This window comes from Lycorma delicatula, chromosome 7 (genome assembly GCF_047948215.1).
Source record: "Lycorma delicatula isolate Av1 chromosome 7, ASM4794821v1, whole genome shotgun sequence".
In the NCBI taxonomy this organism is placed as follows: domain Eukaryota; kingdom Metazoa; phylum Arthropoda; class Insecta; order Hemiptera; family Fulgoridae; genus Lycorma; species Lycorma delicatula.
This window is the reverse complement of record NC_134461.1, coordinates 87,961,412-87,977,288: the sequence shown is the minus strand read 5'-3', so window position 1 is coordinate 87,977,288 and position 15,877 is coordinate 87,961,412. Positions and strand designations below refer to the sequence as shown.

The following is a 15,877-nucleotide window of genomic DNA, read 5'->3' as shown; positions in this document are numbered from 1 at the left end:
TTAAGGGTAGGAAGCGATAACCTTAATTTAAATTTGAGCCTTCAGGTTGGGGATGCCCTCATTCGGCTGCCCTCTTGAAAATAAGGGTGTAATTTGTTTTTTGTTTATCTTGAAAACTATCACTCCCACAAAAATTTTGTACAGTGCTTTTTTGTAGATAATAATGATATCTACAACTTTAATTAATAACTTTTTGTTGTAACTTTTATAGTAAAGAATTTATAAACAAAAATAAATCCAGAATTAAGGGATGAATGCCTTTAATGCATAATAACTTTTTTCTATTCATCTTATGAAAAATTTACATTAGCTCACTGGATTGAAAATTAGCCTTTATGGAAACTTCTGGTTGCTAAAATAATGTATTTTTATTTAGTAGAGTTTTTTCCAAACTAGTTTATATTCATATTCTTCTTTGTTTAGGATATGATGCCCGGCTACCTCTGTAGTGAAATGCTTAGCAGAATGTGTGCAACAAAAACACTAGATTTGTCATGTTCCAATAGCCTGGTTTCCCATGTCATTTTTTGTTTGTTTTTCCCATATTTAAGTTTATGTTAAATTAATAACTGATAAGCGGAATACACCTGTAAAGTATTGTAGATTCCTCATGAAACACTATTTTTTTTTGTTTTTTTTTTCAGTCATTTGATGCTTTGATGCAGCTCTCAAAGATTTCCTATCTAGTGCTGGTATTTTAATATACACCCTACATCCTACATACCTAACAATTTGTTTTACATATTCCAAATGTTGCCTGCCTGCCTGCACAATTTTTCCCTTATACCTGTCGCTCCAATATTATGCCTTTAATATGTGGCCCATAAGTCTGTCTCTTCTTTTAACTTTATGTTTCCAAATGCTTCTTTCTTCATAATTTTGCCACAAAATCTCTTCATTTGTCACTTTATCCACCCACCTGATTTTTAATATTCTCCTATAGCACCACGTTTCAAAATCTTCTACTTTTTTTCTTCCTAGGTACTCCGATCGTCCAAGTTTCACTTCCATATAAAGCTACGCTCCAAACATATACTTTCAAAAATGTTTTCCTGTTGTTTAAATAAATTTTTGATGTAAAAAATGATATTTCTGACTTAAAGCTAACAAGCCTTCAGTCAGAAATATAATTTGTATAAAATGCCAAATGCCTGTGCTATTCAGCATTTTATATCACCCCTACTTTGTCCATGTTTAGTAATTCTACTTCCTAAATAACAAAATTCTTCTACCTCTGTGATCTATTCTTTACCTATTTTTACATTCAGTGGTCTATCTTCATTATTTCTACTACATTCCATTGCATGGTAGTTTTTGCATAGGACTTCATCCATGCCATTCATTGTTTCTTTTAAATCTTTTTTACTCTCAGCTAGAATTACTGTATCATCGGCAAGTCATAGCATCTTTATCTTTTCACCTTGTACTGTTACTCCGGATCTAAATTGTTCTTTAACATCATCAACTGCTAGTTCTATGTAAAGATTAAAAAGTAACAGGGATAGGGAACATCCTTGTCAGATTCTCTTTTTTATTACAGCTTCTTTCTTCATTTATTACTTGAAGAATTATTAATTAATTCTTCAATTATTACTGTTGCTGTTTGTTTCCTGCAAATGTTAGCAATTGTTCTTCTATCTCTGTATTTGAACTCTAATTTTTTTAAAGTGCTGAACATTTTATTCCATTCTAAGTTATCGAATACCTTTTCTAGGTCTATAAATGCTAAGTATGTTGGTTTGCTTTCTTTAATCTTCCTTCTTCTACTAATCTCAGCACTAAAATTGCTTCCTTTGTCCCTATACTTTTCCTGAAACCAAATTGGTCTTCTAACACTTCTTTTGCTCTCCCTCCTTTCAATTCTTCTGTACAGAATTCTAGTTAAGATTTTTGATGTATGACTAGTTAAGCTAATTTTTCTGTACATTTATCTGCTCTTGCTTTCTTTGGCATCAATATTCAGTTTTTTTAATAATTTGGATTATGACAAACTTTGAAAGAGTAGTGGAATCATATCTGCAATTCTTTTCCCATTTACAAAATTAATACATATAACACTTCTTTTGCTTTCTATAGGAATACCTCTTTTTATTGCTACATATTTTTTCTTTCATGGTGTTTGTATTCAAAACTTTACAATTTGGTTATGTGGTGATGTGTTGGTTGATAATCAGAAGTCACCCTGTGTATTGATGTATTAGATGTTATGTCAATGAGCATGATCACACTCAGCTACTCTTGATTCAATTTATCATCATATGGTTATTGCTTTGAGGCATCCCTTGCATATGTATGTGTGCATTCTCTTATATTCCCAATTAAAATGTTAAGATCCTGAGAACTCCCACTTTCTTTTAGGTCATCTACAAATTTTAATCTTTTTTAATTTCTCTTATTTTGTACCTTATACTGATCCGTGACACCGTTTTAGTCAATGTATAATACATTTTTAATCAATCACAATTAATGTAAAAGCCAACATCTGTTATGATTATGACATTTTAAAACATTAAAATCTCATAATATTGTCAACAATGTTTATAAAAATATTATAGTAGTGTATATATATATATATATATATATTAAAATAGTTTACCTCATTGTTTTATTCAAAATTACTTCTTTTGAAGAGGATCTCATCTGTTTATTCTAGTCTTTAGTACAATAGATGATATTATGTGTAGTACATATATGTTATGATTTACTCTTGTGTATATGCATCTTAAGTTATATGCCATTGAAAAATGGATTCACTTAAAATGCATGTTTTAAGCTTCCCAAGCAAAATCAAAAAGTCTTACAAAAAAGGTAACTTACTAGCTTATTCAAGGAGAGTTATTATCAGGAAGAAAAGAAATGTGCTATCATCAAATGTTAATTAGGAATTAGAAAGAAATTCATAAAAATATTCATAAGTTCATAAGTATTGCTTCGTGCAACATAATTTAAAAAACTGTGAGCCAAAAAAAATAATAAGTAAGAATTAGGTCTTTTGAAATATGGTGCTGTAGGGAATGTTTCAGTGTTTGTATGATCAATTTTGAAATGAAGAGGTTTTGTGAGTGAATCATAGAATAGAGAGTGTTAAACAAAAACTTCTGGATGAATTTTACAAAATTTTACTTCAAATAGTTTACTAAAAGAACAAAATTGATTTGTCATATCTTAAGAAATCTATGGTTATTTAGTTTGTTAATAGAAGGAATTACAGAGGTTAACACTGTAAAGCAAGATAAAAGAAAAGAATCCATGATGCTGGAAATGAGGTCGTGTGGTGTAGTATATTTAGGCTTAAATAAAAACTTATTTCTTTTGTTATTGATAGAGTTGGAAGAATTGGCGAAACATGGAACATTGTTACCTCCTAATATAATGGGCCTTACTGATGAACAAGTAGAAGAATTAAAACTTAAGGATGAGTGGGGAGAAAAGTGTGAACCTAGTGGTGGTTGGAAAATGAATCCAGATCCAGTTGGTAGAAGGAATGGTAAACAGCCCAATGAAAAAATGCAGAATATTATTAAAAAATCTATTGAAGAAGTCAAAGTAATGGTATCAAAGGTAAGTGAATTAATTTATTACATTGTGTTTTATGTTAAATTGTTTGTATTAAGTAATAATGTGGATGGTAGCAACAGAAATTTTAGGCAGATTTAATTAACACTTTATTTAATTTCTGTGAGTGAAAATCCTCTTCAAAGCGATTGGATGTGTACTCCTCATCTTTCTTTTCACATTTATTCTTAAACTAAGAAGCTTAACTATATCATCAGAATCATATTCTAGTTTGCTTTTTAATGTTATCTTGTGCTTTATATATATATATACATATGGATTTGTGATTTTATATGGATATGAATGGGGATACCGATGTTCTTTGGTGGTTGGGCTTCAATTAACCTCTCATATCAGGTTGTTTGACCTGAGTATGTTCCAGATTACAAGACCAAATAAAGGCCTGGTAAGCTGGTAGCTGTAATTCTATTTGCCTGTACATACACACTCACACCCAGCAGTAACTGGATAACTGGTGGTGAAACATATATTATATATATATATATATATATATATTATGTTGATGAATTATTATATTTTCACAAAGTTTTATATATATATATATTTATAGAACTGTGTATTTTATTATCTTTTATGACTGCATTGGAACACTTTAGTCAGTTCATTATCCAAGTCTCATCAATGGTATTTTTTGGGCTTTGCGGTTCTCCCAGTACTTTTTCATGCATTCCAATCTTTGTGCCCTTACTAGTGTTGAAAATGTTCATGTTGTGAGATTTTTCTTGTGAGTGTGATGTGAGTTTTTTACTTCTTAATTTTCTTGTTTAATTTTATCTTATCTATGATGTCTTCTGTTGTAAGGCCAATTTCCTTCAGTTCGTGTTTTATTTATTTGATCCATCTGCATCCTGTCTTGGTGTTTTTTTTTGAGTCAAGACTATACTGTACTAGCTGTTTCAGAAGTCTTGAATCATGCATCCTCATAATTTGTCCAAAAAATTGTAATCTCCTCTTATGCATGGTATTAGTGATGTGTTTTAACTCTTTGTACATTACTCTGTTGGGCACAATCCACCACTGCCCATCTTTCTGGTACATTTTATTGATACAGGTTCTTCCAATTCTTCTTTAGATTTTCTATATCAGTCTTTGATTGTTTGTTCAGGTAGAAGGGTTTCTACTGCATAAGTGGCTTCTGGTTTTATAACTGTTTGTGTTTTTATCTTTGCATTTATGGATATTCATTTTTTATTGTAAATGTACCTGGTTAATTTTTGAGCTTTAGCTAGTTTGTTTCTTCTTATTAAGATCGAGGTTTTTTCATTTAGGTTGTTTGGTATTATTTCTCCTAGGTATTTAAATTGGGGTTTCTGTTTTGATTTTATTCCAGTTGATGTTTACTTCCTTTAATTGTGTTGGTTTTTGGGGCATAACTTCTATCTTTTTAAATATTTTGAGGTCAGTTTATATGCAGTGTTTTGAAGTTGTAATATTTGTAATTTAGCTTTGTTGATGTTATTTGCGAGCACTGTCCAGTTGCTGGTGACTTGGCATATATTTATATATTATATGAACTGATTTTTTGGTTAAGGCCTTGAGTTTCTATTTTATAGACAGTTGCCCATGGCTGAACTTGATTGTGATGTTATTATGGCATGTTGCCAGTACTGATGTCATTCAAAGATTCTAACATGTTTTTTTTTTAATTTTATGTGAGGTAATAGAAAATACATATCAGTTATTGTGTTGATTTTGATTATCTGTTGGATAGAATCATTGTTATTCTTTTAAGTAACTAGTCCATTTTGAGATAAATATCATTTGTTAATTTGATCTCTGTCTATAATGTTATTGAATTAATGTGTAACTGTTCATAATACCAATGTTTCATTGAGGTCTATCAGTTTAGTGAAAATTATTATGATTGAAGTATGCTTGAAATTCATTATGATCATAAAATCAGATTTTTAGGAATATTCAGTTGAATCAAAAGATAATAAACACAAAAGTTGCTGAATTGGTTAGCATAAACTGCAGAAAGAGATAATAATAAAAAGCAAATTATTGAAGAAGAATCCATATATGTTATATGGTGAAGTTTCTGAAGCGACTCTTGTAAGAAAAAATATTATGTGTTTGATGTACCAAAAGTTTTAAAGGATTGATATTGAAAATGTGTAAGGCCATTGCATTAAGATTAATATTTTTTTGCATTAATATTTTTTTGAAATTATTGTTTTAAAGTATGTGAATACTATGTTAGAAAATGAGAGAATGTGCTGATTTTGGTTATGACAATAAAATAATCAAATTTTTAGGGTTGGTAAAGGAATTAAAATCAGTAATGTATCTTAAGGCAGAAGAAGAAAGTCAGTCAGCCAAGAAACAAAAACTAGAGCTAAAGAATAGAGACAAAGAATGGAACAATGAGAACGGAGAGCCAAAGTATGCACTTAAATAATCAGGATCGCATAGACAAGACGTGAGAAGATTATGATTAGGATGTTTTTCTAATATTGTTGTATTACAATAAATTCAAAAAATGTAGAGAACTTGATTTGTGTAATCCATATTAATGGAGAATAGTAGGTCCATTATTAAAGATAAGGCTGGAATGATGCTAAACATTGGTTGTTTATTATAATATGTAGAAAAGTAATTATTGGTTTGAAGGTCCTCATGTATGTGATAATATTATTGAATTCAAAACAACAATGCAAAATACTTACTTGGTATGCTAGAAAGAATATTATATGACTTTGAAGAAAAACACATTGGGATTATGGTAAATTATGATTGTTACATAAATAGTAGATGTTATTTAAATGACACTCTTAGACTTGTGATAGGAAAATTCAAAGCATTGAATGTATTTATTTGTAGTTTTAATAATATCAATAAAGCTACATAAACAAATTCTGGTTTATATTTGAATGATTTGTATTAGTGAAGTATATGTCTATGATAGGCTGGCATGTGTAGAATATTTAAGAAATTTTATGGAATTTAAATGATTGCTAAAAACTGAAAAAAAAATCACTCATACAGTTTCTTTAATATCAAAGATAACAACTATTTCATGAAAAACTTTTATTGCTCAGTTGGAAATAGTAATAAAAGAATTCATCACGCTTGCTGGAAACCTTTCCAAATGACTCTCACAAGTCAACTGTATTGTTAAGTAACTTACTAACATGCCTTTCTAACACTGTAAATTTTTTTATAAAAGTTATTTCTTAATAAAAAGATTAAGTTAATTGTTCAGGAAGAAGAAAAATTTCAACGTACTTCTTCATAGCCCCTGAGACACATCAATGAATTCATTACTTTGGATGGAATTTGTTGCATTAGATTACACTTTTACATTTTTCTTACACTTTTCACTGTTAAATATTCTATAAGAGATTTAAATGATGACAATTTGTCAAACTACTTGGTTTTTTTTCAACATATTTGCTGAAGTGGCAAATATACTTTGTTCAACTTGTAAGGTGGCATGCAGGGATTTTTTTGGGTACTCCATTATGCTAGTAATGAAATTTAAAAAAATCTCGGCATTAATGATTTCAAGTAATGATGCTACATTTTTGACAACATTGAGATACTCCTATTACAAAATTGAATCAATCAGGAATTTCAATTATGAAACTCTTATCCTGTATTTATCCTGACAGACAGTTATTTTCACTATCCATAATTGAAATAGTAGAATAAGGTTAAACAATATTAATAAAATTGATTTAAAATTTCTCACTAATTCTAGGACTATAAGGTGGAGTGTAGGCTGGTTGGTTTACTGTGTAAACATATTGTGAGCTACTCTAAACAGTACCTTTGACCAGATATTTATACATTTTGAATTTTAAATAAATGAAAGGAAAGTTAAATTTTTTAGAAAAAATTAAGTGATTTAATTTCAGTAAAAATATAAAAGATAGGGTCAATTAATTTTAGTTTTTGGAGATTGAAAATAGTCCTTAGATCAGTGTAAGCATCATTTGGTTAGAAGTTTAATTGAACGTTTTTATTTGACACCTACACAAATCCAATCACTTTAATTGAATTTCATCAGCATAGACTCATAAAATTGCTGTGCGTGCTACAGACTAAGAAAATTAACGAGGTACAAAGATTGCTTCTTTTGGACATAGAAGCTTGATGGACTCAAAAAAAAATCAGTCATGCATGTAGCCAAAATACAACAGTGAATATATTAATTTATATATTTAGTTATTACTGCATTATTGGAGTTTGGTCTAAATGTTTGAGCTGGTATCGCCATTTAAGTGCTCTAATTTTTTTTTTTTTTTTTTTAATGAAACCTAGTTTGCATTTGGTACTAAATAATTGAGTTTTTAATAGTCTTTGTAATTGTGTGATTTGTTTCAAAATATTCAAATTTGTAATCAGTTTTTAATGAAAAACTGAATATTTGTTTGAGTTAAAGAAATAAATTTTGTTTATGAGAAGAGAGGGGGGAAAGTATTTGCCTGTCTGGATAAATTGGATCTTAACTTCATTTGTTGTTTGTTAAAAGAAATAATTATAAGTCATTGAATATTTATGTAAATAAATGATGATAATGTCACAAGATGATTAACAATAATATTTATGTTAAAAGAAATAATTATAAGTCATTGAATATTTATGTAAATAAATGATGATAATGTCACAAGATGATTAACAATAATATTTATCTATCTATAAAAGGTTTATCAAGAGATATTAATTCTGTAAGTATTTAAAAATGTATACAAACAAAACCTCAATAAATAATGATGGGAAAGCAGAATTATTAGTGGATAACAGTGGAAATATTAACAATTTGCTTTCTATGGTATTAGACAAGCTAGAACGATTACCTGCTATAAATGATGAATTAAAATCTATAAAAAATAGAATTATGAAATATTCTTATTTAAAAAGAAACATATGTTTCCTTTTTTTCTATTAGAGAAGATATGAGGATGTAAAAAAGATAATTTATTGTTGAAAAAAGAAAATAAAGTACTTAATATGAAAAATTTATTTTCTGAAGTCTTAATTACAGTACATCATTGCACAATATACAAAGTATACTTATTCTAAGATTACAAAATTAAAGAAAATTAAATTGTAAATTAAAAACAATCAGTTAAAGGATTAATCTAAATAAAGTTCATTTGCATTTTAATGCATTTTTTTAATCAAATATTACATACCGGTATGGTACACAGCCTATATGTGTTGCATACTTTGGTCAGTTCAGTTATGTCGACTCTGTGAAAATATTTGCTTTAATGAATTACTGATACTTAAACATTTTTTTTAATGCTCTTTATTTAAAATAATTACAAAAACTTATTCTACATAAATTACAGCAACAGATGTTCAAAGTGATGCCCTATTTCTCTGCATTTTTCGATACGGTGTTAAAACGACACATGAACATTTAATCGTTTTTTACCTGATATCTCTACAGACATTTGTTTACAGCTCTTTCATGTTTTCAGGGGTAGTTGGTACTTCTAGGTAAACCTTTTCTTTAAGGTAACTCCATAAAAAAAAGTCTACTGGAGTAATTTTGGGAGAACAAGTAGGCCAATGAACTGGACCAGCTTGACCAATCCAATGATCGTTGTATTGGCGGTCCAAAATTACTCTGGTGATAATTGAATAATGTGCAGGACAGCCATCATGATGAAACCACATTGTTTTTCTCTTCTCCAAGGGTAGTTCATCAAGCAACAAATGCAACTGATTTTCTAGAAAATTGCGTATTTCTCTCCATTCAAATTTCCATTGAAAGAATGTGGTCCGATTAATGTACAGCCTATTATTCTGCACCAAACATTGACAGCCCATGGACATTGATGTTCTACTTCCCTTAGCCACTGTGGATTTTGCACTGTCCAATAATGCATATTGTCTTTACTGCTCCATGATAAGTAAAACCTGATTTGTTGCAAAATAGAACATTAAGAAAAATATTTTGACTTTTACTTTTTTTTATATTTTATCTTTACTTTTTCCAGTGTCCATCGACAAAATACTACTCTTAATTAAGTGAAATATGATACGGATGAAATTTCAGGCGTTACGGATGAAATTTCAGGCGTTACGGATGAAATTTCAGGCGTTTTAATATTCTCAGAACACTGGTTTTTGATATCCCTGAGTCACGCGAAATTCTTCTTTAACTAACATGATGAGCTACAATGACTGCTGCAGCCACCGCTATTTCATTATCTTCTGTTATCACAGTATTTTGATGGTTCCTGTTTTTGGCCCCTGTACTTCCAGCATCACTAAACTGTTTATTTCTACCGGGGAATCGTAGAGCATGTCTGATCAACATTTCGGTGACATTCCCTGTAAAACAAAATTACCTCGATTTTTTCTCTAATTGTAAATTGTTCCATAATTTCCAATAAATAAAAACTAAATAATTTAATATTTATTAATAGTTGGCGAGTAACAAAGTAATAAAAAAATTAATTAAACATTTTTTCCTGAAGTGTGTAGTTTTTGAGATATAGATGTGTCTCAGTTTAAATGGACCACCCAATACGATGTAATTATGTTGTAAATGCACTATGTAATGTGATTGGTTCTGATTTAAATAAACAAGATATTGATACATTTTTTAGGATTAAAGTAAATAACACACCTTTCATTTTAAATTGAAGGATGAGTTAAACCATTTTAAAATTTGTTTCCAACTGTAAAAATGAAGAATGCCTTAAGTTAGCAAGAAGTAATTTAAGTAACATTAAATCTTGGAAGTTAAATTTCTCTGAAATGGACCTACTTGTTAACGTATCAGAATACCTGTCACCATATAAATACTTGAAGTGGTTGAAAGCTGACTTTCTACTTGTTCATGATTGAGTTAGAAACAAGAATATTTTTGTTAAAAATAGTGAAGTCGCCAACTGTCATATAAGGAGTGAAAGTGATTTATAATTACAATTCAAATCATAATCACATAAATAGCCAGAGACATGTCAAGTGGAAGTTGAAGATTATGCTGACTTAGAAACAGATGTTCAGGGAGTACTACGGCATCTACAGCAGTAATGAAAAAAGCAAACATTATGAGTATGCTAGGTTACTTTTTGAATCCAAAAAGTTTTTATTATCCAAAACGGTATTGCACAAGCAGACTTAGTGATAATGCATACATTTGATTTAGGTTATTTACTCCAAAAGTAGTGTATTATATTGGAATAAAAAAGGGTTTTATAACATATTATTGACTGATAATAATAGAGGGTGATACTTAATTCATTTACTATTATTTACCTTAACAAGATTTGGGTGAAGTGTATCCCTCAGTATAATATTTGTCTGTTTAAATATTATAAGGTTGTAAGTAGTTTTGCCATAAAAAAGGGAAAATGGATCGTCTGAGTGTTTGATAGAATTCCATCAATAGAATTCCATAGCAATTCCATCAAAAATGGAATTGCTTGTGAAATAATTTGTAAGCATATTAACCGAATTTTTATTAAGTTAATATTAAATGGTTTAAGAATGTTAATAACAAATGTTTATATTAAATTGAACTTGCCTACAGTCATTTTTTTACACTTTAGGAATGTAGAGGATTTGTTGATTCAGTTTCTAGACAGGGATGATTTTAACTGAAGAATAGGGATATTGAACCATGGGTCAGAGAGCTTTATGAATGGGGTTTTTGAGGTCTGTAAGAAACTCACAGGATTGAATCGAAACTGGTGAGGGTCAGTTATTATCAGGTTGTAACCAGGATTATAATGGAAAAATACAGGTTTGCTGTTTTAAACAGAAGAATTATAGGAGATAAAAATGGAGATGTTATGTTAACTTGGTGGGGACTGAGGGATTAATCTGATATTGAGTAATTATAATAAAATTAATAATTTATTTAAATTTTTAGATGTAGCATTGAGAAGGAAAGTCATGCTTTGATTTTTTAAATCTATAAGTATTTCTAACTGTATATATTGTTTCAGCTTATTTGGAGTAACAGTAATTCTTTTTATTTTAACTATTCTAAGATACGTGTTAAGTGGTGTTGTACATGCTTAGTCATTTGTATAATGAATATTAGTTTGTTCTGATAAGTTTGAAGAAATATTTTGAGTGTAATAATTATATAATTGTAGATTGAGATTTGTGTAAGAATGTACAAGTAGTTAGTGTAATTTGTTTGTATATCATGGACATTTTTTTATTTTGTTCATCAAACTGTACTGTACAAGTTTTCAACTTGTTAACAGCCAAAAAATGAATACAATAAATAATTAAGTTTTTATTATAAAGTGAAATGTGTAGTGCCTTTGAATACTTGGGTTTTATAATTACCGTAGAGAGAGTTGATGAAATTAATTTAATAATGTTCGAAAAGCTCTTAAGCTGTGATTGTAAATAGCAAAATAACTGGTAAAAGAGAAAGTCAGGATTAAAACGTGAATGAAAGTATGCAGCTGTGTTTTTTTTATCAGCATTGTTGTATGTCACAGAAAGTTTCATCTTGTGGATAACCAACAGAGCAGTCTGACTTCAGCTAAAAATAAGGTACATGAGAAGATTAGTATAGAAAATAAGATGTAATATCTAGAATCCCTATGGGTGAGGAAATACCTTAGGAGACATTCATAAAATTGTAGGATTAGAGGTTTGGTTTTACCTGATAAGTCTGGGTTTGGTTTTTTAAAAGCCACCAGGTGGAACATAGTTCTTGGGTATAATCTTAGGCAGAGTTTTGACTCTAACCTCACAAGTACATAAGATACAAAATTTTAAAGATTCCTATATCCTTTGCACAGATCCTGTGAATCTAACCAAAAGTTACATTATTCCATGTAGAAAGAGGATGATGAATAAAGGGTGGATAAATAATGAGATTTAAAAGACTACAAAATGAGATAGATAAACCTATTTCAATTTTTAATCTCAAAAGTACATTCAGGTTGTGGGTGCCATCCATTTTACAATTCCCTTTTTGTTGATTGTAGATGTGTGGGTAAATTTACTCATGATACAGAAGTAGTGTGTTTCTGATGTATAATTTTGTTTTGACTGATTCAACTATATTATACAAAAAATTGTTTTTTCTCTTCATTCTAATGAACCTCCTGAGAAAAGTCCAGGCTACACTTAGAAGAAATTCCTTGCTCATCCCCATTTTGGGATTTGTGGAAGTGAATCTGCTCAATTGGATTCTTACTGAAAGATATTATGGTGCTTTTATCATGTGATAAGCATATTTTGTGAGTGGATGGGGGGAATGGTGTGAAAAAATGTGTGAAAGAAGTTTTGTAAATTTCAAATTGATGAGTAACCAGCCAGTCACCCATTCATCTTGGTAAATAGATGGTAATCACTTGGTGCCAAATTTGGAGTGCATTGGGGTGGTTGTAAATCTACTTGAATTCCCCAACTAAAGCCTTTATGCAACATGCTGAGTGGAGCAATGGATTGTTATGCAGAAAAACAGCACCTGATCATGAACATCTGATTGTGATTGTATTGAGTTAACTTGCCAAAGAGGCCTGCACAAAATTCATTTGGAAGCTTTAAAACAATGTTCAGTACATAATTACATTGCACATAACTATAAGTATATAAAAAAACATTTGCATTACAAGAGGTACTTTCAAGAATCTATCTTGTCCTTATGCTTCTAAAAAGTAGACTGCATCGTGCACTGCAATTGTTCCACTGACTACAATTTCCCAGCCTGCATTTAATTTGTGAACTGACTTATTATCATAGTAGTACTTAATTTAGAAAAATAGGAATAAGGAAATAAGAAAGGTGAAAGAAAGGAGGGGTCAGTCTACCTAGGGCTGCAGGTGATGGGTAAAGTTGTGGGACAGTTTTACCATCTTTTCCATGAATCAAAATACTCCCAAAAAAATTATGTTCACTTAAATCTTTTATATATTGTATTATCTTTAAACTTACTCTCTTGAATACCTTTTTAAATTTTCCTGTATAGGAAAATTGTAAAAAATAAATAGCTTAGCCCTCGTAATAGAGTTCTCATTGAAAATTAAAAAAAAATCTTAAAATATTTGTTGAATGTCTTATAAACTTTAACTTCTTTTAAATTTGTTTTGTTTTGTAATCTGTAGAAAAAATATTTTATGGTAAGAAGAGGAAGGATCTCTTTAAAAGTTGTTTTTGTTAAGACGTAGTTTAAAATGCAATCAGGGTTAACATTAATTAATCCAGTAAGTTTTAAAGTTGGACTATTGAAATTTATCTGTCACTTTTTTTTATGAAACATAAATATCAAGCAAATTCAACATTTTGAGCTATGTCCAGCTAAATCTTTTATTTATGTAACTATTATAATTTATATAGACCAGAATTTTACATTTTTATGTTATTGATTTTTTCAGAAACAGGTTAATAAAAATGTGTGTGTTACACAAAAAATGGTACAAGAAGCACTGGATATATTGAAAGGTACTGTTATGATTGTTTATCCAATGAATCTTCCACCACATGATGTTATTAGACAGGAATTGGAGAATACTGAGGATTTGACTGGAACACAGGCATCTCTTGATGTAATTGATGTGGCCATTGCTCAGTTGTGGTTTTCTGGTAAAGAATTGTTAAAAAATAAGAAGCTGTTGGATTTTGTCGGGAAAAATGAAAAGACAAAGATTATTGTTAAACTCACTAAGGTAAAAAATATTAATGATAAAATACAGTATTTTTTTAATTCTTCTTCTCCTTTTTCTTTCTGTCTAGAATAGTTATTGTTGACTTATCTCTGTTATAAAGTCTTTATTCTTCATGGTCAGCTTTTTTTCAAATCTTGTACAATGTTTAGTTGTAATAATTCACTTTTTTTTATTATTAGAAACAAAGTTATTTTTAAATAATCATCTTTGCTGTTAAGTAATTATTATTTCATGAATTTAATAATCATCCTGGTGGTTCTACTAAACCTGAAACGTATTTGGGAGTGATGTCTTAGAAAATTAAAGATATGAAATGCAGGAATAAATGCCATGACCAAATCATATTCATAAATTGGTTCCTATATATCACAGAAGTTAAATAATGTTGTTTCACAGCATTCTGTTGGCATTTATTAATGACTATTGGTTAAGACTTTTATACAAAAACCTGAAAATGTATTTCAGTAAAAGTTACTTCGATAATATAAATTTGCACCATTTTGAGTGCATTTCCTTCAAAATATGAATTGTTTGTTGGTGTTGAAGTTATTGTCACTATGCTTAGTAATTGATATTAATAATTGTATTCCACAAGCATTTCAAGTTTACGTTAGGATAAATTAGAAGAGCTGGCCTTAATCATTTTGTACCTGAGCTCCACATTAAACTTTTTGTGTAGATTCTGAATGGAAACAATAGATGCTGGTGAAAGGTCACTAGGCAGTGCCACTTTTAATTAAAACCTACAGATTTACAAGAATGTAACTCCTTAGGTCCCACATCATTAGATCACATTCAGTAGGTTGTAGTCAAAAATCAACCACCCAAGAGAATGCCAGGGATGCCTTTTATGGGCAAAACAGTAAAACACCTAATCAGATCAGAAATGGGTCTCTGTGGATTGATTTTTTTCATTTTATCTACTCTCTCCTAATCTCATCCTGTTTCCCACTGCCCTGACAAACTTTGATGTTATGCCAACAACCTTTTGTGCTGCCATTTCTTTAGATTTATTGGATTGAAAACTTAAGTGACCCATTCCATGAAGCTACTCTTTGCACTCTAAAACTTGCTTTGTAAATTTTGCACTGCTGAGACGTGCACACGCGCATGTGTTTTATGTTTTTAATATTTATAAAAAATATAGGAAAAATTTACTAAAAAAAAATTAGCAGTTCTTCGCATCATAAAAGAGGAAAAAATATATTGTCACATTCTTTTAATAATGCACGTAAAGAAAGCGTATGTAGAGATTTAATAAAAACAAAATCTGCTGACTTAGCCAGCAATGACAGAAACTTGGAGTTTGTTAAGAGACAAACTTTTTAGAACATTGAAAAGTCATACTTTGGTAAGTATTACATTTTTACTAAGTTTTAACTTAATGCTTAAGGTATGAAGTTTGACTTAAAATGAAAAAATGGTTCTCCAAATCAACTTTTGATAATTTTTCTTTTTTTTAAGGTTTAAAAGATAACACTTTGACAACTCTTATCTGTTGGAGGAAAATGTATGTTTGTTAGATGATGTAGATTTTGCTTTAATACATATTCTACAGCCAAATAATCCAATCATCAATGATCTGGAAGTACCAGTAATGTGTAAACCTCAAACACATATGATGAAGAAATTCCATCATATTTGCCTTATTTCTAAGTGAAGATTGAAGGAGAACATGCCTTCTGGGAGTGATAAAA

The 15,877-nt window shown here is 29.6% G+C and overlaps 1 protein-coding gene across 2 annotated transcripts in view; it reads left to right on the top strand.

The window, feature by feature from the left end:
• LOC142327629 (cilia- and flagella-associated protein 298) overlaps positions 1–15,877 on the top strand; it is a 467,369-nt gene that overhangs the window by 2,438 nt on the left and 449,054 nt on the right. For both annotated transcript variants that reach the window (XM_075370835.1, XM_075370836.1), the window contains exons 3-4: positions 3,326–3,561; positions 13,890–14,180. In XM_075370835.1, the coding sequence (XP_075226950.1) occupies positions 3,326–3,561; positions 13,890–14,180 (527 nt within the window). The remainder of the gene's footprint in view (positions 1–3,325; positions 3,562–13,889; positions 14,181–15,877) is intronic.